The 21,856-nt window shown below is 38.4% G+C and overlaps 4 protein-coding genes across 6 annotated transcripts; 2 read left to right on the top strand and 2 right to left on the bottom strand.

Annotated features, from left to right (window-relative positions):
- Positions 1 to 1,436: 1,436 nt before the first annotated feature.
- LOC126759023 (odorant receptor 7a-like) lies at positions 1,437 to 3,237 on the top strand. Its single transcript, XM_050473563.1, has 4 exons — positions 1,437 to 1,695; positions 1,748 to 2,477; positions 2,543 to 2,903; positions 2,980 to 3,237. Exons 1-4 carry the CDS (start codon positions 1,452 to 1,454, stop codon positions 3,052 to 3,054), a joined length of 1,410 nt encoding a protein of 469 aa, XP_050329520.1. The 5' UTR covers positions 1,437 to 1,451; the 3' UTR covers positions 3,055 to 3,237.
- A 94-nt stretch (positions 3,238 to 3,331) lies between these two features.
- Positions 3,332 to 6,643, top strand: LOC126759024 (odorant receptor 7a-like). Its single transcript, XM_050473564.1, has 3 exons — positions 3,332 to 5,627; positions 5,683 to 6,043; positions 6,101 to 6,643. The coding sequence occupies exons 1-3, from the start codon at positions 4,891 to 4,893 to the stop codon at positions 6,173 to 6,175; spliced, it is 1,173 nt and encodes a 390-aa protein (XP_050329521.1). The 5' UTR covers positions 3,332 to 4,890; the 3' UTR covers positions 6,176 to 6,643.
- Positions 6,644 to 8,034: 1,391 nt separating this feature from the next.
- LOC126758380 (alpha-(1,6)-fucosyltransferase) lies at positions 8,035 to 14,008 on the bottom strand. Of its 3 annotated transcripts, none has more exons than XM_050472635.1 (5): positions 13,832 to 14,008; positions 11,371 to 11,860; positions 9,922 to 10,456; positions 9,434 to 9,858; positions 8,035 to 9,373 (listed from the first exon to the last, which is right to left on the bottom strand). In XM_050472635.1, the coding sequence occupies exons 2-5, from the start codon at positions 11,604 to 11,606 to the stop codon at positions 8,719 to 8,721; spliced, it is 1,851 nt and encodes a 616-aa protein (XP_050328592.1). In that variant the 5' UTR covers positions 11,607 to 11,860; positions 13,832 to 14,008; the 3' UTR covers positions 8,035 to 8,718. The 3 variants fall into 3 exon arrangements, with proteins under 3 accessions (XP_050328592.1, XP_050328594.1, XP_050328593.1); XM_050472637.1 differs by lacking the exon at positions 13,832 to 14,008 and adding an exon at positions 13,240 to 13,815; XM_050472636.1 differs by lacking the exon at positions 13,832 to 14,008 and adding an exon at positions 13,076 to 13,228.
- Positions 14,009 to 16,388: 2,380 nt separating this feature from the next.
- Positions 16,389 to 21,098, bottom strand: LOC126758179 (uncharacterized). The gene is made up of 4 exons (XM_050472290.1): positions 20,736 to 21,098; positions 19,642 to 20,357; positions 19,176 to 19,484; positions 16,389 to 19,112 (listed from the first exon to the last, which is right to left on the bottom strand). The coding sequence occupies exons 2-4, from the start codon at positions 20,114 to 20,116 to the stop codon at positions 18,364 to 18,366; spliced, it is 1,533 nt and encodes a 510-aa protein (XP_050328247.1). The 5' UTR covers positions 20,117 to 20,357; positions 20,736 to 21,098; the 3' UTR covers positions 16,389 to 18,363.
- Between the last annotated feature and the right edge of the window lie 758 nt (positions 21,099 to 21,856).

The following is a 21,856-nucleotide window of genomic DNA, read 5'->3' as shown; positions in this document are numbered from 1 at the left end:
TTTTGTCATACTGTTGTTGCAATATGAAAATATTCCATTCTTTTTTACTTGTTTACAACTTTTTACAATTGTTTTATTTGTTTGCAATTTTTACAGTTAATTTAAAAGCGCTTTTAGCCTCTAACGATTTAGTAATTTAGTGTACAAAACTGCGACTAAAAATATGGTATTTTCCACATTTAGTTGTAGCTCCTTTTCCAAATGGTATAGCATTACGAAAATTCGAATAAATTATTTTTATAAAAAAATGCGTGTTTCTTGCAAATTATTTTAATGTTTGAAACCACTAATCCTTAGATAAGGGAAAAATCATCAAATTTCGCTACAACCGATTTATTTACACGGTCTTATACCCATATATGTAGTATGATAAGTGAGAGTCATTGTCGACTGACCATGTCAACTCTACACTCGAGAACCCAAACTGTGCAATTTGTTTGTTTCACTCTTCCGAGTATTAAACGTCACGTTCCCCAACCAGATACTAACATTCGAGAGAAAATCATTGAGACGAAACATCACCTTCTTCTTATTTACTGGCGTAGACACCGCTTACACGATTATAGCCGAGTTAACAACAGCGCGCCGGGAAATCAACAACCGATCAGATATTCACGAAACATAACCACCGATCCGAAATACAGCGACAACCAATAAGGATGACGTGATTTTGACAACTCGTGGCGGACGTATACGAGTCGTTAATTTCGAGAAATGGACCAATCAAATGGCCGGCAAGATCATGAGACTTAACGCCAGTAGATTATTTTCTCAGGAGATATGTATGTTAATTTAAAAGTTTACGCCAATCAATAAGTGACGCTCGAAGAGCTCGAGGACAAAATTCAATGCACTTTAGCCGAAATGCTGCACCGGGTCATCGAAAATTGGCGAAAATGGGTAGAGATATGCAAACGGACCCGATGTGGCCATTTGGTCGACATTTTGTTCAAATCTTAAATGACATCCATAACTAAAAAAACCAATTTGACCAAATTTGAGTGTTTTATTTCATTTTAGCATCACCTCGTTCTTATTGGTAGATCCTTTAGTTCGAACCTAGCTAAAAACTATATGTGAAGTGTCCAAAGCTGCCAGCGCTAATTCAACTTTCAATTTGTACTCTCCGAACTTGACGGATTAATGGCTAAACAGCTACTAACCAGCCCTTTGACATAATTCTTTTAATTGCTAATTGAAATTTAAAAAAGTGCCATGCATCTGGCACTTTTACACAGCTAATTCATTAATCATAATGTAATCTATACGTATACAAGTCGGTTCTGGTGGGTTGGATCGCTGTTTCGCCCATAATTTCAACAGAACCGAAAATACGGATAAAGCTGAGCCAGCTAATTCGCACGATGCGAAAACAGTGAGAAAGGAAAAGTCATTAAAAAACCATGCAGTAAGTCTTCGCCCCTTTTGACTCTACCAACTGACTGCATTTTATGGCTACCGCTTGCCGATTGATGCATATAAAAGCGCTTGGGCTGGCTTTGGCGAATAAGACATCTGAGATTCGCTGCAATATAAGGCAGTCACCGCGACAAGCCACTGCTGATATGCCAAAAATCGGACTTGCATTAGCAATGCACAATGAAATCGCAACTCAACGGGATACCAAGATCAACAGAAAGCTTAAAGCCAGTAGTTCAACGAAAGCTTTAAGTGGAAATATTGAGGAGGAAGCTGGTGAGTGCATACACGACGTGGCAGAATCCTTAAATCAAGTTTATATTTCCAGCTGAACATCATGTGAGTAGCCAAGATACGACGAATTATCTCTTTAAAGCTGCTTTCGGAATGGGCCTAGTAATGCCTTTGCGCTATCAGGCACTATACATCATTTATGGGTTTTTGGTCAACTTCTTTACCACCTTCTATTTTCCCATTGGATTTACCTTGATATTGTTCACCTTGCCAGACGATGTCAACGTTAGCAATCTGCTAACTTCACTGCAGGTCACATTTGACGTATACGGGGGTACGGCAAAAATCATCATAATGAAGTTTGTATTGGAAAAACTGCGTGCAACACAAATACTCACGCAGCGACTTGATAAGCGTTGCCGTGCATCGGATGAAGTCGAGGAGCTGCGACAAATGGTACGGTTTGGTAAAAAGGTCGTTATTTTTTACTTGACCATCTTTCTGTGCTACTCGGCCAGCACATTTCTGGCCTCGGTTTCTTCGGGATATCCCCCGTATTCGTTATATTTTCCCTTTCTCAAATGGCGACGCTCCCGCACGGAGTTTATAATTGCGTCATTACTTGAATTCATTATAATGGACTTCGCTTGCCTGCAACAAACTGTAAACGATGGCTATCCCGTCATCTACATTAACATGTTGCGCTGTCACATGAAAATTTTGCAGTTTCGTGTGGAGAAACTGGGTACTAATCCAACGCTAACGAAGGTAGAACATCTCAGTGAATTGAAATTGTGCATCAAGGACCATCAATTGTTGATTGAGTAAGTTGGGCAGCGTACATTTAAATAAGACAATCTGCTATGATTAATTTTTGGTAATGTGCCAGGCTCTACGACACTATAGCGCCCATCATCTCAATAACGCTTTTCATACAATTCGCGCTCTCGGCCGTGTGTATTGGGACAGCACTGATCAACATTGTTATCTTTGCGAATGAGTTCCAAACACAAGTGGCCTGCGGCTTCTTCATACTGGCAGTGCTGATAGAGATTTACCCAGCTTGCTACTTCTCCCAGTGCCTTATCAATGAGAGTGACAAATTGGCGGACGTGATTTTCCACTCGAATTGGATTGAACAAAGCCCAGAGTATCGCAAACTAATGATTTTCTTCTTGCAACGCTCACAACGTCCCATGTTTCTGACCGCTGGGAAACTGTTTCCCGTCACGCTAAGCAGTTTTGTCAGTGTGAGCGATTTTGCTAATATCCAAATAAGCTTTGAAACATTTTTTACACCGTCTTATCTTTTCTGTCTGATTTCAGATTGCAAAGTTCTCTTTCTCCCTTTACACTTTCATCGAAAAAATGAATTTGAAGGAACGATTCGGGATCGAGTGAAGAGATCATTCAGTAAGCCTAACAGTAGCCCTGGCAACCTTGTTTAACACAGTAAGAGATTACTATTACCGCACCTAAATATGGATATCACGAAGTCTTATCGCTTCAATTGAATTCACTGGATCTAACATATTTCTTATCCATCTATAACACAAGCTCCAATAAATCTTAGTGCACAAAGGATTCTGTCATGTCAAAGTTATTAGAAGGTGTGAAATTTAGGGTTCAGGGTAGCTAATTGTTTAGAACAACATTGACAAATACAGTGCAAGGGCCGACTACATGCAATTGTTCTTTTTCGTACCTTAATTATACATGCCAAGGAAACTAACGAGATCATAGACAGCGAACTTCCTCAATAAGCCAGTCGAAGACGTCTAATGATTGAAACCGAATGTCGAAGCCATTAGAACTTCTACAAGATCAACGTGGGTAACCACAGGTAATATTCTACTCAATCGGAACTATATTTTCAATCTTGCACAACCACGGGCCGCTATTGTTGTCGTTTCCTCAGCCGAATACTAAAAATCAGCGACAATGGGTAGCGCCTCGCAAAGCAGTACTGTGTAGTATACACAAGCGAATTTGTATGCAGCTTAAAAAAAGATTTCCACAAGCGGTCATTACACTTTATGAATCCTCCAGCTGGGGGATGAAGAAGTATTGTGGGCGTTCACGTCATAATTTTTAATTTCAATCAATCGCAAATCAACGCAATTATTTATGCATTTGGTTACAAATTAAGTAATAGAGAATAAATAATTAGCTACAGGGTTCACCAAGAGATAGCGATGGGATTGTAATTCCTATAAAATCTGCAAAAAAAAAACACTACAGAAAGGAAAATTTCTAGTAAAACTACTTGTAGTAGTAAGCTGATGGTTCACTGACCTAAACCAGTTCTCGAAGGCGGTACTACAGTTATATAACTTTTTCACTTCTGAATTGTGCGAATGAATGTTTTTCTCAATACTTGTGCATAACGAAAATATTAAAAGTTTGATTTATAAATAAATAAAAGTTGATTCGATAAAGTTTATCGTCTGAGCTTTGTAATAAAATTTAATTTTTAATTAAATATTCAAAGTGCTAAAAGCTAGACGCAGCTACACTGAAAAAATTTAATGACACTACTTAAAAAGCAGCCAAAATATGAGCACGTAGAACGTGAGTTAAAAAATGTTCCTGGTAAGCCTAAACCGTGCTATACAAAAAAATGTGGAATGAGTTTGGGACCTGCCAACTGCGACGCATCAGTTAAGAGCTGTGTTCTTTTAACAGAAATGCTTTCGTCATGATCAATCCCTTTGTCTGAAGGACATAGCGAATGACAAAAGACAAAAATCTAAGGCTATACAAATTTTTACCACGAATGAGTATGAACAAAATTAGCAAGGTCCGGAATCGAAGTCGACCGTGTCAAATCTCCGCCGCGTTAAGCAATTCATTACCTGTACCTTTTCAAATATGAGGCAAAATTTCATATTTATGCAAATATTTCTCATTGTGCATCACCTCTCACCAACTATCTGCCGTTCTCTATGCTCCCACACCCTTTACATAAACTTGAAAACTTTTGAAGTTACTACTAATTTATTCTAGAAGATATTTCATTAGTAATGATGTGCATTTGCTATAAATAGTTTGCATTCAAAGGTCCGGTTATCCTTTCAAATTTAAGAATTCGCCAAAAATTATGGCCAACGCACCATCCAGTACTGTCCAGTTGGAAGCAGGCATTACAGCGCTACGCCGAGCAGGCAAGTAATAACATATCACAGTTTTATGCAGTCTTTTAACTAGCATTTATTGCACAAATCTTCAGCAGAGACGATGGATAAGCCAGCAGTACGCACCGTACAAGCAACCAAATATCTTTTCAAAGGTTTTCGCGTGCTGGGCATTTACATGCCTGAACGTCGTAAATGGCTTTACTTACTATACTCACTCATACCGAATACTCTGGTCACTATTTGGTTGCCGCTATCATTCGTCTTCAGTTATGCTACCATGTCCAGTGAAGATTTGGTGCCAAGCAGCTTGCTCACGTCCATTCAAGTGGCCATAAACGTGATTGGTTGTTCGGTAAAAATAGTGGTCATGGCTTTTCTGCTGCCAAAATTGCGCACCGCAAACGTTTATATGGATCGTTTGGATGCGCGCTGTTGCGTTGAAGAAGAAATCGCTGAGCTGCGAAAAATTGTACAACAGGGTAATCGTTTCGTTGTACTCTTCGCCATGTCATACTGGAGTTATGCGTCGAGCACGTTCCTCGGCTCGGTAATTTTTGGACGACCGCCTTATGCTTTGTACAATCCCATTATTGACTGGCGCAAGTCAAAGCTGGCGTTCATAACAGCATCGCTCATGGAATTCGCACTCATGGATGTCGCCTGCTTTCAACAGGTTGTAGACGACTCTTATGCCGTAATTTATGTATGCATACTGCGTACGCATATGCGTATTTTGTTGATGCGCCTCAAAAGGTTGGCCACCAGTGCCGAAACGATTTTGGAGGAAAATTTGGAAGAATTGAAGCTTTGTATAATTGATCATAAGAACCTGTTAGGGTGAGTTTATAGACGCACCAATGTAGGTATTATACATGCGTATGCTTCGTTATAGGCTCTACGACGTTGTTGCGCCCATAATTTCCGTTACAATCTTTATACAATTCATGATCACCGCTAGCATACTGAGCGCCACGCTCATCAACATCTTCATATTCGCCGATCAGCTGTCGGCGCAAATCGCATGCTGTTTCTACATACTGGCGGTAGTTGTTGAGATATTTCCGCTATGCTACTATGCGCAGTGTCTCATGGACGACAGCGAACGCCTGTCGCAACAGATATTTCACTCCAATTGGATTGCACAGGATGTACGCTTTAGAAAAATGCTGGTTTTCTTTATGCAGCGCACGCAGCGTGTTATGGAACTCAATGCGGGCAAAATATTCCCAATAACGCTGGGCAGTTTTCTTAATGTGAGTTCGTTATTAAACCAAAAAATATTTCGTTAATCGATTGAGTATTTAAAGCAGATCGCAAAGTTCTCTTTCTCATTGTACACGCTGATCAAGAAAATGGGCATAAGAGAGCGATTGGGACTGGAGTAAAGCCGCCAAAGTATTAATTGTTGTATGTATAATTTTAAAAACAACAAATAAAAATACTTTTATTTATCTAATATTATTATAGTTCGGCATTTCGTCTTTCGCTGTGGGGTTTTATAATTTTTCAGGGCACTTTAGCATTTAAAACCAGAAAACTCATTACAGATTGAAGCTAGATTTTCAAAGCCTCCGGGTATACATATATTGCCAAACAGTGTTAACCATTAATAAAAGCAAAATATAGCCTTTTAACCCTTTTTACAAACAGCAACCAAAATAACTATGCCCGTCCAATGTTAAATGGTGTAAAAAATGGTGGACATGTGTAGGGAGAGCAGAAGGCGAGTGGGTAGCAAATAATGTAAAAAAAAAACAAATAGTTTTTAGAGAAAAAGCGATATTTTTTGTATATATCTACTATAAAGTAAAAAAAAAATATTTAAAATTCTAATTAGCAGACGATTTGAGCAACAAAGGATTTTTTTAAGTTATGCAAAAAGAATTTTAGATATTAAAAATAAAATAATATTTATTTCACTCCCACACAAACACGTGGCTTTTAATACGTTCCAATTCAACTCAATCCTTAAACACAATAAACAAAACATGTGCAACAAGAATAGCTTACCTGTCATTGCATTCACCTTCACGAAGCTGTCACAGTGGCATTGTCCTTGATTGCATTTCTTGCAATTTATTCTTCATTTTTACATTTAATAATTGTATATTTAAAAACACTGTACATTCATTCACGAAATTTAACTTATAAATAAGAATATTACAACTTGAAATCAACACATTGGCACTTTCATTTATTCACTTGCACACTCGCACACTTGCACTCGCCAAAGCGTGGTCAGCACAACACTTTCCCCACACTTACACTCTTATTAAGAAACCATTAACACTAAACTTTACACTATATTTAAATTATTTAAAACCATTTCTATTATTTTTATTATTTATATACTCGTAAATATAAGAAATCCTCGATAAGTTAAACGCGCACTTGACCGCCACTACACGAATGAATTATGAAAGCGCAACTGTCAGCTGGCTAGCACAGGGTGGTCTTAGACAGCGTTCACAATGATGATTTCAAATTGCTTAAGCGTTACTTTTTAAAATTTGTTGATCAATTTTCTTTTTTAAAAAATATTTTTAGATTACAGTTATGATATTGCAGAAATAATTCTAAACAATTTAAGTTAAAGTGGCCTACAGGTTTTGAAAATAACTAATATTGTTTGAAATGAAAGTTAATCGAATTACCGTTAATTCAAAAAATATTTCAATTGGCAATTTTAGCAAATAACACAGAAATTTAAGAATATTACTGAGTGTAATATTAGTAATATATAATTGAATGGCAAATAAAAAAATATGGGAGTTTGGAGAAGACCGAAAATAAAACGAAAACTAACGGTGTAGAAAACCTGAAGAACATAAAACTTATATAATTTAAATCAGCAGATCGTGACAGTGGTTTCGGCAAATAAAAGACGTTTTTGTTTTATTTTTTAATTGTACTTATTATTTAATAATTATACTTAAGATTTAAAGTTTTAAATTAAGAATCTGTTATTAGAAGTATGTGCAATTTTTTTAATATTGTTTACGTTTTAAAACGTATTGTGCTTCGCAACAAAACAACAAATAAAAATAATAATAAAATAAAGTTTCACTTTCGACGGTTTCTAGTTTGAAAAACGGAGATTCATATTTCTTAGACTGACGCAATACTTTGTTAGTATTTTTTTGAACACTAAATCATATTTCTGAAAACCGGTCAAATTTAATTCATTTTAAAAAACCGGTTTGTCAAACATACAGTCGTCAACGCTGCGTAACACTATTTTCTAAATGCTAAGCTCAACACTGGAATATTGCTTTGATAAAGCTCTTGCAATTTATTTGAACGTTTTCGTGCAATTCAGCTTTGAAGTGCGTGAAACCGGGCAATTTGTCATTATAACGGTATTGGTTAATCGATTAATCGGATATTCGAGTGTTTTAGTCTTGCCGGTTCTATTTTTTACCCTACTTAAGGACGTAATCTAATTTTTTCTATTTTTTATTATTGTGGCTTTTATGATAGACACGTTTTTTTATAAAAATTCAATTGATTTGGTTTCTGCTTACTTTAACATACTTACAACTACCTTATTACTAACATATAAATATTTTCAAAATAAATAAACATGATTTCCAATCAAAAAATTACTTTAAAAATATTAGACTAACGATTTTGTGCAGCTTGTCTATCAATTATACAATTATAGAGATTTGAATGCAAAATTAAAAGCCAAAGTCAGTTTAGCTTTGGTCACATATCGGAAATTTTATATAAAAATATATATACTTGCATTACTTTTTATATTATGTGTAAAGGTATTGACTAAAATCTAGCATCTAGCAGAATATTATTGCACAGCACTAAAACATTTATGCTTACATAAAAAAATGTAATAAAAAATAAATTACATACACTGACCGCAAGAAAAACATAAATTTGATTTATAGGCATTTCCTCGTTCCACTTACGCTCACAGCCGCCCCTGCTGTACCTGCTCGTAGAGCGGCAACTTGACGGTTTCCACCTTGTCGACCACCTTGAACGAGGGAAAGAGTCCCGCTTGTTTTGTGCGCGTATTCTGCCCCTTGGAATAGCCGTCCCAGTGGTTGCCAGCCACGCCTACCAGATCGCCTGGCTTCATATGGATCTCAAATTGATTGCGCGCTGCATGACCGATCACAACTTGCCGATTGTGCGAATTCTGCCCGCCATAGTAGTAGATATCGTCCAGCGATTTGAAACGGTGCGCCGCATCCGGATATAGTGTCTGCATGATTTCGTAAGCCATGCGGCATACTTGGGAGCTGAATGTGCAGACGAGATAATCGGAGAGCGATAGCAGATGTATGTCGAGTATGATGCCGTTGAGCGCGGTGTCGGTGTAGCGCGTGGAAACGGCGGCCATACGCGCCACCTCGGGATCGCCGATGATCTCGTATTGCGGATATTTATTGCGCGCCTCCTCGATGACACGCGCGTCATCAGAAGCAAGAAAAATGCGGCGCGGCACTATGGTACCATTAATTTCTAAAGTGAGGAAGTAGTCCTCGACGTGTGTCATATACTCCTCTATGCGATGGAAGGCGGCTTCGGTGCCGACTTTGTCGGTGCGGCGCACATGAACGCTGTACAAGATTTTTATTATTAATGCAGAAAAATAAAATATAAGGCATATATAGACCTACCCTACAATAGGCTTCTTGAAGCCCAATTTCGCACGACCCGATTCTAGGAATTCCAATGTGCCTTTTTGCGGCCGCAACAAGTACTTCAAGAACTGTCCTATCCACCAGACAATCGGATCGCCATGCAAACGCCTGAGTCGCGGTGCCAAGTCCTCAGGTATGGCTAACGGCAGAAACGGTGGACGCGGCATCAGCGAGTCAATGATGGGTAGTACCAGCACAGACATGTCATGACGTCCTGGCCAATTACTCGCATGCGCAGCATCTGCGTCCAAGCAGGTCTCCGATACCGGGAGAAAAACCTCTTCCCATCCACCTTTGTGGTAACGCCAGCCGCGCGACTTCAATATCATAGTACGCTCCGTCGCATAGGCAACAATGAAACAGTAAACAACATGATGCAGCTGACAGCCATACCCACAACCCTACACAAACAGAATATTTCAAATTGACAAAAACAGAGCAGTGTTCCAATGCACAGCTCTTACCTTGTTGAGTTTGCATACCAGCTTACGCGCATTCGCACAGTCTTTCGGATTCTGCAAGTAGTGTAGACGCCGCTGCATTAAATCACTCAAATCACGCGCCTCCTGGCGGCGCCATGTCTCATAACCATCCACTTGTCGCAGGCGGTCTATGTCATTCAGCAACGAGCGCTTATGTTCAGCGCCCATCTGCAACACCTGATTGATGTCCTGCGTTAGTTCGGCCTGCGTTGGTGTGGCGCGTTTGCGCAACTTGCCCAATTCACTGCTGAAGTAGTTCCAAATTTCGCCGACATTCGATTCGATTCGTCGACGCAGCAGCTCATATTCTAAGCTGGGCTCATGGACGCCGCCTGCAGCACTCTGAGCAACAGCATTGGGTACCGGCATACCGCCGAAAGTGTCCGCACCGCTATCTCCATCACCGACGCCCATGAAATCTGCCAATGCATCCTGATTTTGTACGTTTATGGAATTTTGTAAATTAAATTCGAGCTTTTCGATGAGGCGCTGTGCTGATTGTTTATCGATCTGGTCGCTAAGCAGGGAGTAAGAAGAAAAATAGAAGCTCTTAACAGTTATGTAGTAATCCTAGTGAACATAGCATTTGCGCGAGCACACATGACCATTTTAGTTGAGGTCGCGCGATTACATTCAAAGGCATCACGGGGGCATTGCTGCTCAATTAGCTGACCATTCGAAGCGTTTAGAAACCGCTGTACATCTACCCCCGCAATTACCGTTACGCAGCACTGCATTAATCAGCGCGCCTTTTACATGGCGCAACAAAACTTTGATCGCATGTAATCTCTCGCACACAACCGGCCCACAATTGCGAAGCCCGCTTACACCGCCATAATGACAAGCGAGCCACCATAAGCGCGGCATAGGGCGGACATCTCTCGGCATTGTGCTATTCAAACGGAAGAGCAAGCAATCGTGTGAGACACGCAGCTAAAGAGGGAGCCGCAGGGTACTTAATCCCCAAACAATTGGCGCGTGTGCAGCTGGAGTGCAAGAATGAAAATGCATTGAATTTGTTTGTTGTGTAAAACAACAATGCAGCCCTGTTCACACGACGACATATGTGGTCTTCTTTGTCTAAGAACTATCGTAAGCAATTGCTTTAAAAAACTTTAGTAAATCTATAAAAGCTAGAAAGCCGTAAGACTTTGCGTTTCTTAGAAAGTTTCCAATTAATTAGGATTCAGCACTCTGATCGTGCGATAAGCTCTAGAGATTTTAAAACACATCAATGAGCTTCAAATATACGACAGATGATATGGCTTTTAAAAGCAAGCTAGCTTAAGCGAGCTATGAAAAAAAGAAGATGGAATGTCGATGGTGGAATCAAGGCTTGAAAACTAAGATTTCTTGGATAGCCAAAAAGGCACTACATAGCTCGGATTCGCCAATATAAGTTGTCTCAGAACCTTATTCTATTTTACTCACCTCGAAAGCTTCTCGATCATCTGACGCAGCTCTTCATTGCGTTGCTTTGAGTATTCGAGCAGCTGTAACGCCTGATTGATGCGTTTCGCTGTTATCGTATCTGTGTCCGCATTCGGCTGCGTATTGAGTTTATTGACGAAGACGTAAACGAGCAGCGCCCAGGTGAGTACGAAGATGACGAGGGCACGTATCCATGAATTTGATGCCGGGCCGAAAAATTGTCGCAACAAGGACATTTGGTTGGAATTTTTGTAAATAATTTTTTTGTTAGAAGAAAAAAGTCTGTTGTTGATGCTGTGATTTAGAGTTTGATGTCAGCTAGAAAATATTTGTAGGACTCGTACATATGTATGTATGTATATAGATGATATGTACGTTTTTTTAATTGGAATTCGAGGTGTCGGGAAAGATTGGGAGCCGCACTAACAGTAATTGATCCATGCGTCGCTGTGGTTCTTCAGTTCCATGGAGAGGGAGTAGATGTTTCGAACTAATTATGAGCGAAATAAAAATTATATATCAATAAGCATATCTAATATCTTCCAAATAGTGTTTCAACGAAGAAAAATTGATACTGATTAAGCTTTTCTTAAAAGGTTTGGCAAATTGGTAAATGGAACCCTGGCTAAGTGAATTTCATCTTCGGCGCTCAATCTTCAGAAATCTATATATGTATGTACATAACTTATGAATATACGGCAATAAGAATTAATATTGTTGATTAAGGAGGAACTCATCACTGCCTAGAAGTAGCGCTGAGGACTAAAGAAGATTTCGTCCTACATCCTACACACTTCAAGAGGCGGTTAGTATCATATGGAGACTCTTTGCAAGCAGGACATACATACATATGTATGTTCGAAACGCCAGAGCTTAGTTTGTATACGAAGGAATTTAGTTTGCTACAGTATCCAGAATGAAGTCTAGTTTCAAGCGGATCAAATATTTTTTACTCTATGGATAGATCTTAAATCGTAATCCTTAACACATTTGCAGGGTCGTCATCAAAAGGGGGTCTCTCATCCGAGGCTGTTTTCTTCTTTTCCTTGGTAGGATTTTTTTGTTTTATTTCACATATGTACGTAGTACAGAAAATACCAGCTTGGTGTTCCTGGGAGGCGCTTCCATTTTCGGCGATTTAATCCTGTTTGTTGCGACGATAGCTTTTGCTTTCTCATTTATCGGTTAATGTTAACAGCAAATTAATTTTACTTCCGATCACGCTGTTATCTGCGAATGTGGGCAACTCACGCATTAATTTAATGAAAGTGCGTAGTGATGAGCTAATGAAATTAGAGCAGCCATACACTTGGGTCAACAGCGTCGACAACAAATATTAAGGGAATTCTTTTGCAACCGCAAAAGTTTTTCGTAGAAATGTACTCGAGGAACATACATATGTATGTCATAAAACAGTCGAGCGTACATTCTTTTTTAATCACATTTTACCGCAATTGATGAATTATAACAATCACAAACAAAAATAGCACGCCTAAATCCACAACTGACCCCACGTCATTACTCCACATTGCTCTATATATTTGTATATACTATGTATGTACAAATGTGCACATAGTACCGATTTCGTTTGAGCTTAGTAGGTAGAACTTAAGAACAGCACACTAGTGACAGCTTATTTCTTCATACACACACAAACATATAAAACTGATTACTTTTCATTTTTTTATTTTTGTTTTTTATTTACACTGCTAATTCCACGGCAGCAAATCAACTGTAACGCGACAGTGATTAACTTGATAAGGCTCCAACACTTCTAAAAATTGTAGAATATTTTTAGGTAATTTTAACTTTTTTGATTATTGTACGCCCACAATTAATGTCATAATCAACGTTTTATCTTAAACATACCAGACTTTTGCTGAAACTGCACACAATGAATTTATTTATTTATGCCGCGCATCATTAAACTAGCAAGCGAGTGAGATTCTCCTAGATATAGTATTTCCAATAAAAAAAAATTGTAAATAAAAAACACGCAGCTGGCGCTCAAAGCGAAATCACTCAAAAATGTGCAGAGCGCGAGTGAGCGCAGACAGCAGCGCTCTGTTGTAAGCGCCGAATGCCTTTTATTTATTATTTGTTGTTGTGGGCGCTTCTTGACAGCCGCTGGTAGAAGGTTAACAGATGTACTAGCTTTGTGAAGCGCCCGTACGGTTGGTTGTGCGACGCCCGCAAAACGCTACAGGAGGTGAGCGGTGAGGTAGAAGTGGGGGCGCAGCGCAGGCCGTAACGCAAAGTAAATTTCTTTTCCCGAATCACCAATGAAAAGCAAAGCAAAGTTTCGATTTTCTCTCGCATTCGTTTTTTATACAACTACTAAACGCTGACACAAAATATTTTCCAATTTCAATGTGTTAAATTTTAGCTTTTTTCTATTCTTTAGCACTGATTCAATGTAATTAACACCATGCGCTATTTGCTTTTGAAGGGAGTTGCTTACATTGATTTCCAGTTTAATTTGCGTATTGCTTATTTGAATTGTTCTAGTGTAAAAACTTTACTGCAGCAACAAATTTTAATAGCAGAAGTCAATAAATATTCCCTCTACGGCAGACGAGTTGCGCACTCATTGAAGACACATTCTCACTTGAGCGACCCGCTTTATTCACTGAATGGCTACTCGCCGCAATAGCATGCATTTAGTGACTGGACGAGCGACATTTGCTTTTACTAACACGATTTCACTCAATCGTAGAGTTACCAAGCGGCAGCGCCAACAAATTTCCGAAAAACTGCCGCTTTGTTGGACACTTTTTGGGTATTTCGTGAGGTGACCAGTTGCTTTTGAAGAAAACTGAATTGCTATATGAGACTTGGATTTTCCAACAACTATTTCAACAAATATGAAAAACCGGTATTTTCTATATGAAACTTTAACCCAATAGGGCACAATGAAGCTTAGCAGTTTCCTAATAGCATTGCAGAAATAAGGATATATTTCTTATGAATCCTATGAAGGCTGTCAAGAAGGCACAGAGGTGGTTAGAGTCACGCGGAGAGGTGTCGGGGTCTATTATGGATAAAGAGTAGTCTGACCTGATACAGCTTCCAGAATGATGTTTCACAAGGGTCACTCTATATTCGAAAAGCAACTCGAGCCACTCACTTCCCACAAAAGCAGAACCGTCTTTTGTTACCGTTACCGTAATTTACACGAATTTTACTTCTGGCGACTTATCCCTGTTGGGATCGGTTCAACAGCTAGTTCATAACTTCTTTCCCGCTTCCTAGATGGCTAGTTCCAATGCGATCACGAATTTACGTACGCACAACCAAAAACCTTTGGACCGACTTGCCAACAATATCTTCCTATGATCTTTAGTTGAATATAACAGTTGCAACAACTAGTATCTTTGCTTAAGGCACCTGTCGTTCTTGTAGTGTTTTTGAACACGGTCATTGTGGATACGGTCCGCTTGCAAAGACCGGATATACCTAGATATTGAACATCTGCGAACTGACATTACATTTTATACCATTTACCTATACCAACATGCATATACATACATACATATATGTATGTTGCGGTTTCGTTCCGGTATTTTAGCACTGCTTACAGAGACGTCGCTTCCAGCACGTAACGCCAGCAAACAGGGTCACTCATTAGAAATTTAGATTGTGTGAACTTACATTTGCATTCACATCCATACATATATATGTAGAAGCAGATAAACGCACAAGTTTACAGTAGCGCATTTTCCAAATCACGCATTGTGCCTGTTTCCGCATGCGATAACAACAAAAACAAAATAAATCGCAAATGCCGGGGGTTGTTTAGTTTTGGTCCGTCTGCCATTCTCCCTTATCCGGTATACATTGTTATTTTCGTTTAATCATTCCCATCTAAATTTATTGCTATTTCGCATTATCCTCATCTCCGCCATACATCTGCGTTCTCCCTTTGCATTGTTATTCCATCTATTTGTGTACATAACAGTCGTGTATTTAATGCCGAAGGCGACACAAAAGCAAAATGTAAACAACAACAAAGTGCAGCGTTGCCGGATACGTGCGAGTGACAAGCGAAGAAAAGCGGACGGTTTGCTGTGTGGCAACAACAATGCTGCTGCTTGCTGCTTGCTACCTGCCACCAATGCCTTTTGTTTCGTTCATCCAGAGAACATCAAGCAGCGGTGCAGCTGCCCTGTTGGTGGTGGCCTTTTACCGGCTTCACGGCACATACACACACGCATGTAAACATGTTCGCTTGTGTTTGTTTAGATTTTATTTACTTGCATCGGTCATAAGCCGACGAGTGTCGGGTTTGGCCATTTTGAAAGTGGTTACACTGTTCAATATGCATGAATAGATTTTCAAATGAATGCTTACGCATGTGTACATTTTTTATATGTATGTATGAGATAGTTTGAGCTCATTTTTATTTGGCTGGATTTATGAACTTTCGACACACTGTGCTTTAGCGGAAGTTCGCTAATACATTGCGGTTCAAAAAGCGTTAAATGCGTTGCGAAGCACGCTTGGATACATAATCTACATATGTATATTTGTATGTATGCGTGTATTTTTGACAAAATTAATACAACGAGCAGTTAGAACAGCGAGTGATCACAAAAGCTTACGATTTTTACAAAATTTAAAACCAGCTTGGATATTATTTAAAATTCATATTTAAATAGAATATACATATACATATAATATAATGTATTACCAAATTGTAATGGAAACTGGGTGCGCCATTTTGATGTAAGCAAAACGTTTCATGTACAAAGTAAGTAAGTTAAATGCTAATTTAAGTAATATTTTATTACTAGTTAGTTTTTTTTCAAGCTAAAAATCTGAAGACCTAATTATTCGACAATCAGCTTTAGAAATCCAACAATTATAGTATTTCTGATATCAAAGGAGCTTCCTAAACATAAAAACATGCTCCTTTGGCTAGCTGCGTTGAACGGCTTGTGGGCTGTGTAACTACAGAATCTAGATTATATAGGCATATCGCAAGCGGTAATCAACGTTTAGCAAAAAAACAAAATTAATACTTTTATTTTAAATGTGTGTTTATTACTTGTTAATATTACTTTTTATAATTATTTTGTTCTTTATATACCGTTGCTGTCGCTATTTGCAATTACATTATTTTTCTGTGCACGCCTCCTCAACACAGTGCATCAAATATCCGCTCGTCTGCGGCTGGAGTGTTACACTTTCCTTTTCAAGGTATATTCCCAACTTATCTTGTTAAATAGACCCCAGGTTTTATTGTATAATACTACAATATTTATGCTGCGCTTTGATTTTTTTTACTACAAAATTTTTATTACCTAAGTATATTTATGCCTTTCAATTTATTTTATGCTTGAATATCTCATTTTTTTCTTTTCTTCTATATTTGTTAATAAATGTTTCTTATTTATATTACAACTAAATGTCATTATGTGTACCTAAAATTATTTACCGATTTCTTGTATATGGTTTTTGCTTGCTCTCTATAAGTTGTAAATGCGCTATTGTAAAAATTTTCGATTTGTATTTTATATTTTGCTTTTTATTTAAGGTAGTAGTGGAATTTGTTGATCACTTTGCGTATTTGTCTATTATTTTTTTTAATATACTTTCATTTGCTTAAATAGAAAAGAATGTTGGCGATAGAAATGTTTGTTATGCATGTACATACATACACACTTACATATGCATGCATAGATTCGCTTTTAGATCAAACTGAAAATATTTAGCTGAATCTTTTTGGCGCTTGCCGAAGTTAAAGTAAATTTTAAAAACTTTTAATCAAACAAATTTACCCGCTTAACTTAAAAAAAAATAGCATGTGGAAAATAGAACCAATTCATGTTGTTTTTATCACTGTTTATTATGTAGTAAATTTTTTGCAAGTGTGTGCTTGAATCTGTTGGTAGAATGTTTATTTGTTTGCATGTATTTATGGATGTAGGTGAGTGGTTTGGTGTGTTGTATTGTAATTTTGCTTTAAAGTATGTAGTATACATTACGTTACTAATTAATTAAAAATAACTTGAATTACTTACTGTATTTTTATTATTTTAATAATTATAATTTCGTGTTATGATTTTGCAATGCTTATCTCAATAATTGTATTCTTACACTTTTCCATTTACTCACATTTCCTCCCAACTTTCATTATATCTGTTTCCTTTTAGTAAGTATATGCACGTACATATTTGGATATTTTTTACATTTAGCGTAAACTAATAAACATGTACGTAGTTTTTTTCTAGTTCTTTAATTAAAGTATTGTTTTGAAGTGTTCTCTTTTGTGGTAAAAATGCAGAAATAAATACGCTTTAATGATAAACTATGTAAAAAATATTATTAAACTAAAGTACTTTTTTTTTTTTGCTTTCAAGAAAGTGTTAATTTTGAAGCTTTTCTTATTTATTGATAAATAGCTGATATTAAAAAATAAAAATAAAATTACTTGTGTATGAATGGTAAATTAAAAACGGCAATAAAATGCAAATTTTACAGCTGCTCGAAACAGAAAGCATGCAAGCGAGTGCAAGTTATTTCTGGGCGCTGTATAGTTTCAAGGCATTTGTTACTGCTGCATAATAGCATTTCTTCTGTGATAACTGCACGTCGAGTTTTCGTTAATTCGGCTTACAAACATCAATAACGATTTTTATGTCAAATATTTTTTTGGCATATTTAAACGCTTGATAAACGCATTTCCTTTGCTTTTTTCGCTCGCCTATAGCTTACTATTGTTTTACACTTCAGTATGTGTTATTAAGATGTTAACCGTAAAAATTTTACTTAAAATTATAGAATTAATGTGATCCTGCATTGCTACACGCGCTGTTTCGCCCATATTTCTAAATAGCGGCACGTTGTAGTGTTATTATTGTTAGGTATGTGTCTTTTCACCTGCCCACAGGCCAGCGCGTTTGCTCCTTATATGCTAAATTTTTAATTACGCCCTAATTAAACCGCTTTACCCCTCCAGACCGTTCACAAACTTTGCTCTGCGTCTTCTACCTAATCACTTCTTATTTTTTTCGGTTCTGGTTGACTGTTGGCTTCATCCGCTGTAAAAACACCGTCAACATCGCTTGCGCCGTCACATTGCAGTACACGCTTTTGCGATACGACACCGGCAGCACTACTAAGCGTGGAATCGTTGTTAGAATCGCTGGCGTTGGCGTTTGTGTAATTTCTAGAATCGTTCAAATTGCCACCAAATAGCGGGGTTATCGATTTGTCGCTCTGTTCGATGTGGCGGCTGTTGCTGTTGCTGCTGTCATCCTCAGCATCGACATCGTCCTCGCTTGCCTCTTCGTTGCCTGTTGACCGTAGGCAACTGCTATTCTCCCCATCACTGCCGGCTGCTCCCAAAGACACTAAAGTACCGTTACCATTACCATTGCTATTACCAACTAACGCATCGATAACAGCTTTCTGCCTGCAGTTGTTGCTGTTGTCACCGACACCATGTGCAATGCCTACAACATCGCTATTACTATTTGTATTCGCATTTATGCTACTGTTACTATTATTAAGTTTAAGTTTAGCCTTTTCGGGTGCCTCCAAGTTGCTCTCTGAATCGGATGCGAGCGGTGTGCCCACTTCGCCGTCGTCGGTTGAGGTTGTTGCTGTGGTCTGAGTTGTATTCTCATCAATGATGGGTTCTTGTGAGGTGGAGTCGTTCGAAACAAAGTTTGAGTCGCCATCCTGCAGGGCAGTCGGCGCTGTCGCAATCGGTGCTGGATTAATGATTTCATTGTCAGCTAAAATAACATATTAAGTCAATAAGTTTGGGGAAATATAGAAATCCGAATTTTTATACACACCTGCGCCTAAACTCTCCTCATCTCCATCATTGGTATCCTCTCCTACAAGCACTTTATCTGTCTGTACTACCTTAACTGTGCTACCATTGGTATTTGCACTAACGCCAGCACCTGGTCCTGGCATTTCATCCAAAAGTTCCGGACTCAAGTCGTTGGCCACATAATGTGCCCAGAGTGCCAATTCCACACGATGCGGAGACCAATGTGGTGTTTCTCCGCCAGCCTCTGTATTCAAGCGTGCAACTGTAGTCTGGATGTGTTGCACAAAGTTGAGGTACTCCTTGGTGGTATAATCGATACCCTCAATTTCTGCATAGTATAAAAAGATTATAAAATAATAAATGTTTAATTGATATTTTTACGTTAGTAAGCAGATTCAGTAAATATTTTCTTGACCTTAATTATATTACACACATACATACATGTACATATATGTATGTATATCAAGTATAGCATTATTACCAACCTGGAATGGCCATTAGGCACTCGTCTGCCATAAACGGTGCTGAATCAGGAGCAGCAGCCGCCAACAGCGCCGAAGCCATAGTCGTGCCGACACCTTTAAGATTTGATAGCGCCGTTATGGCCTGTTCTAGATTAGGCAGTTTTCGGAAAGCTTTCTTTGTCTCCTGCATAACAGCACGAGGTGTGTTTACCTTGACCAGGTACGAAAGTTGTGGATAAAATTTACCACGAGACTGTTTCCATTTCATGGTCTGTACCAATTCATCATAGACCATATGCGCATCCTTCCCTCGTGCTTTTATTAACTTTGGCAATTCATTTTGATACCATTCATCCAAACGAATAAGTTCTTGAGGCTTTTTGCAGCGTTTCTCTGCCTTTAGCTTCAGCACTTGTGGATAAAGTTTATAACAGTATTCGAATTGATGCGTTGTCCCGTTCTCGAAGAACGACGCAGTGTCCTTGTTGCTTGTCATATTGAGGACAGCTGTGTTTATGATGACGATCACGCTGACAACTTTAAATGTACTCTCTGATAAATATATGTGCCCGTTGCTATTTCTGTTGCTGGCAGATGGATCGATCGATGGCAATGCTGGTTAGCGAAACAGTGGTTGCACTGGTGGTTGCTTGTTGCTAGTGTTTGTACCACTCGCAACTGTGGTAGTGATGATAATGACAATGGTATTTGTGGTGGTGGTGGATGAGTCGTAATGGCTGTGTGGAAGATAAAACGTATGTTGGTTATTTTATACAATTGAATAGGCACTGACCAATCCTAAATTAATCAACTTGCACATTTTATTGCGATAATCGAATACAAACGTTTTTAAAGCGTTTAATTTATAATTTTTATAATAACTCTCACATTTATTTTCCTTTTATATTTATAAGCGAATCTTTTCACTGCTTTGTTTAGTACAATGGATTTTATTTGCAAAACATCTTGTCCTGGTCACAATATTATAAAATCATTTTTACTTTTAAAAAAGAACGCGCTGAACAAATTTTTAACACTTTCTTCACTCTAAATCACAACTATTAGTTTACTTTAAAATTACATACCTAGTTTTTTAAATACAATTCTGCACTCACCTCAATTGAAAATACGTCAATAGTGACTCCTTTGCGCCTGAAAAACTACACTTTATCTTCAAAATCACCTCCTTTACGCCACTGACAGTAAAAATTATTTTCAATTCACTTTCAAGTTTCGCAGTCTACGCGAGCGACGAATAAAAATCGACAGAATTCTTTCCCTCGTTTTATCGTCATTTCCTTTTTGTGGTGCTTCGCTTTGCTTTTATTTCAGTGACAACAGCGCCTTTACACTGTTCACTCTGAGGTATGTGCGCCTGTGTGCTGCTTGCCGTACTCGGGTAGTCGTTGCCGTAGCCGTTGCCGTGCGATTGCGATTTGAGGTTTACCTAAACTAGTCGCTGTCGAAACGTTGCTGCCTGACCGATGATTTTTCAGTTTGCGTTCACTTGCATGCTTGTTTGCCTTCTGCTTTGAATGATCATGCCACCTCGACGATAACTATGACCCTCCAAAAAGTTGCGCAAATGCGTGAACTCTCCGCCAATTTATAGAATATATAATATATGCTGTAAACAGGGTCGTAAAAAAAAACCGAGGCCAGGGAAGATAAAGAATGTGGGCCCCCTGATCTCACAATTGTTGGAAAAAAGTGGTTGTAACTAGACCCCACTGAGCATTCAAATGGAGGTATCGTCCCCCTTCCCTTTTCAGTTCCTATTCCAAATTATGATTGGAAGTGTGTCCTTCTTGCAAGATGTCTTATATTATTTAAGAGAATTTAGTCTTTTTAAAATGAATAATTATTAGCATGCTGACACGAATGTGATCCCTAAAAATAGTTGACCTCTTTTAGCAGAGCTATTTCAGAAATTTATACTGTGTACTGCTTGTGCAATGCAAAAGATTTTTCAGAAATTACTTTTCAGATGTGTATTGGAAATATTCGAACCACATTATGGGTATTAAGTTTGGAATCACATGGCAACTACATCAACGTGTTTGTTGTTGCATTCACCAGGTTTTCACTTTACTTTTTTCATTATACGGCGCTTGGTAGCGCGTCCATTTGTACCAAGTTCGTCGATAATCGCTTGCACTGCAGAAATCGGCTTCACTCGCCAACCGTTCGCCGCACAATTCTCGGCTATCTTGATTCAGGGTTGCAATGCGACGTT

This window comes from Bactrocera neohumeralis, chromosome 5, assembly GCF_024586455.1.
Source record: "Bactrocera neohumeralis isolate Rockhampton chromosome 5, APGP_CSIRO_Bneo_wtdbg2-racon-allhic-juicebox.fasta_v2, whole genome shotgun sequence".
Taxonomy (NCBI): Eukaryota; Metazoa; Arthropoda; class Insecta; order Diptera; family Tephritidae; genus Bactrocera; species Bactrocera neohumeralis.
Note: the sequence above shows the minus strand (reverse complement) of the source record. Positions and strands in the feature narration are given on the sequence as shown.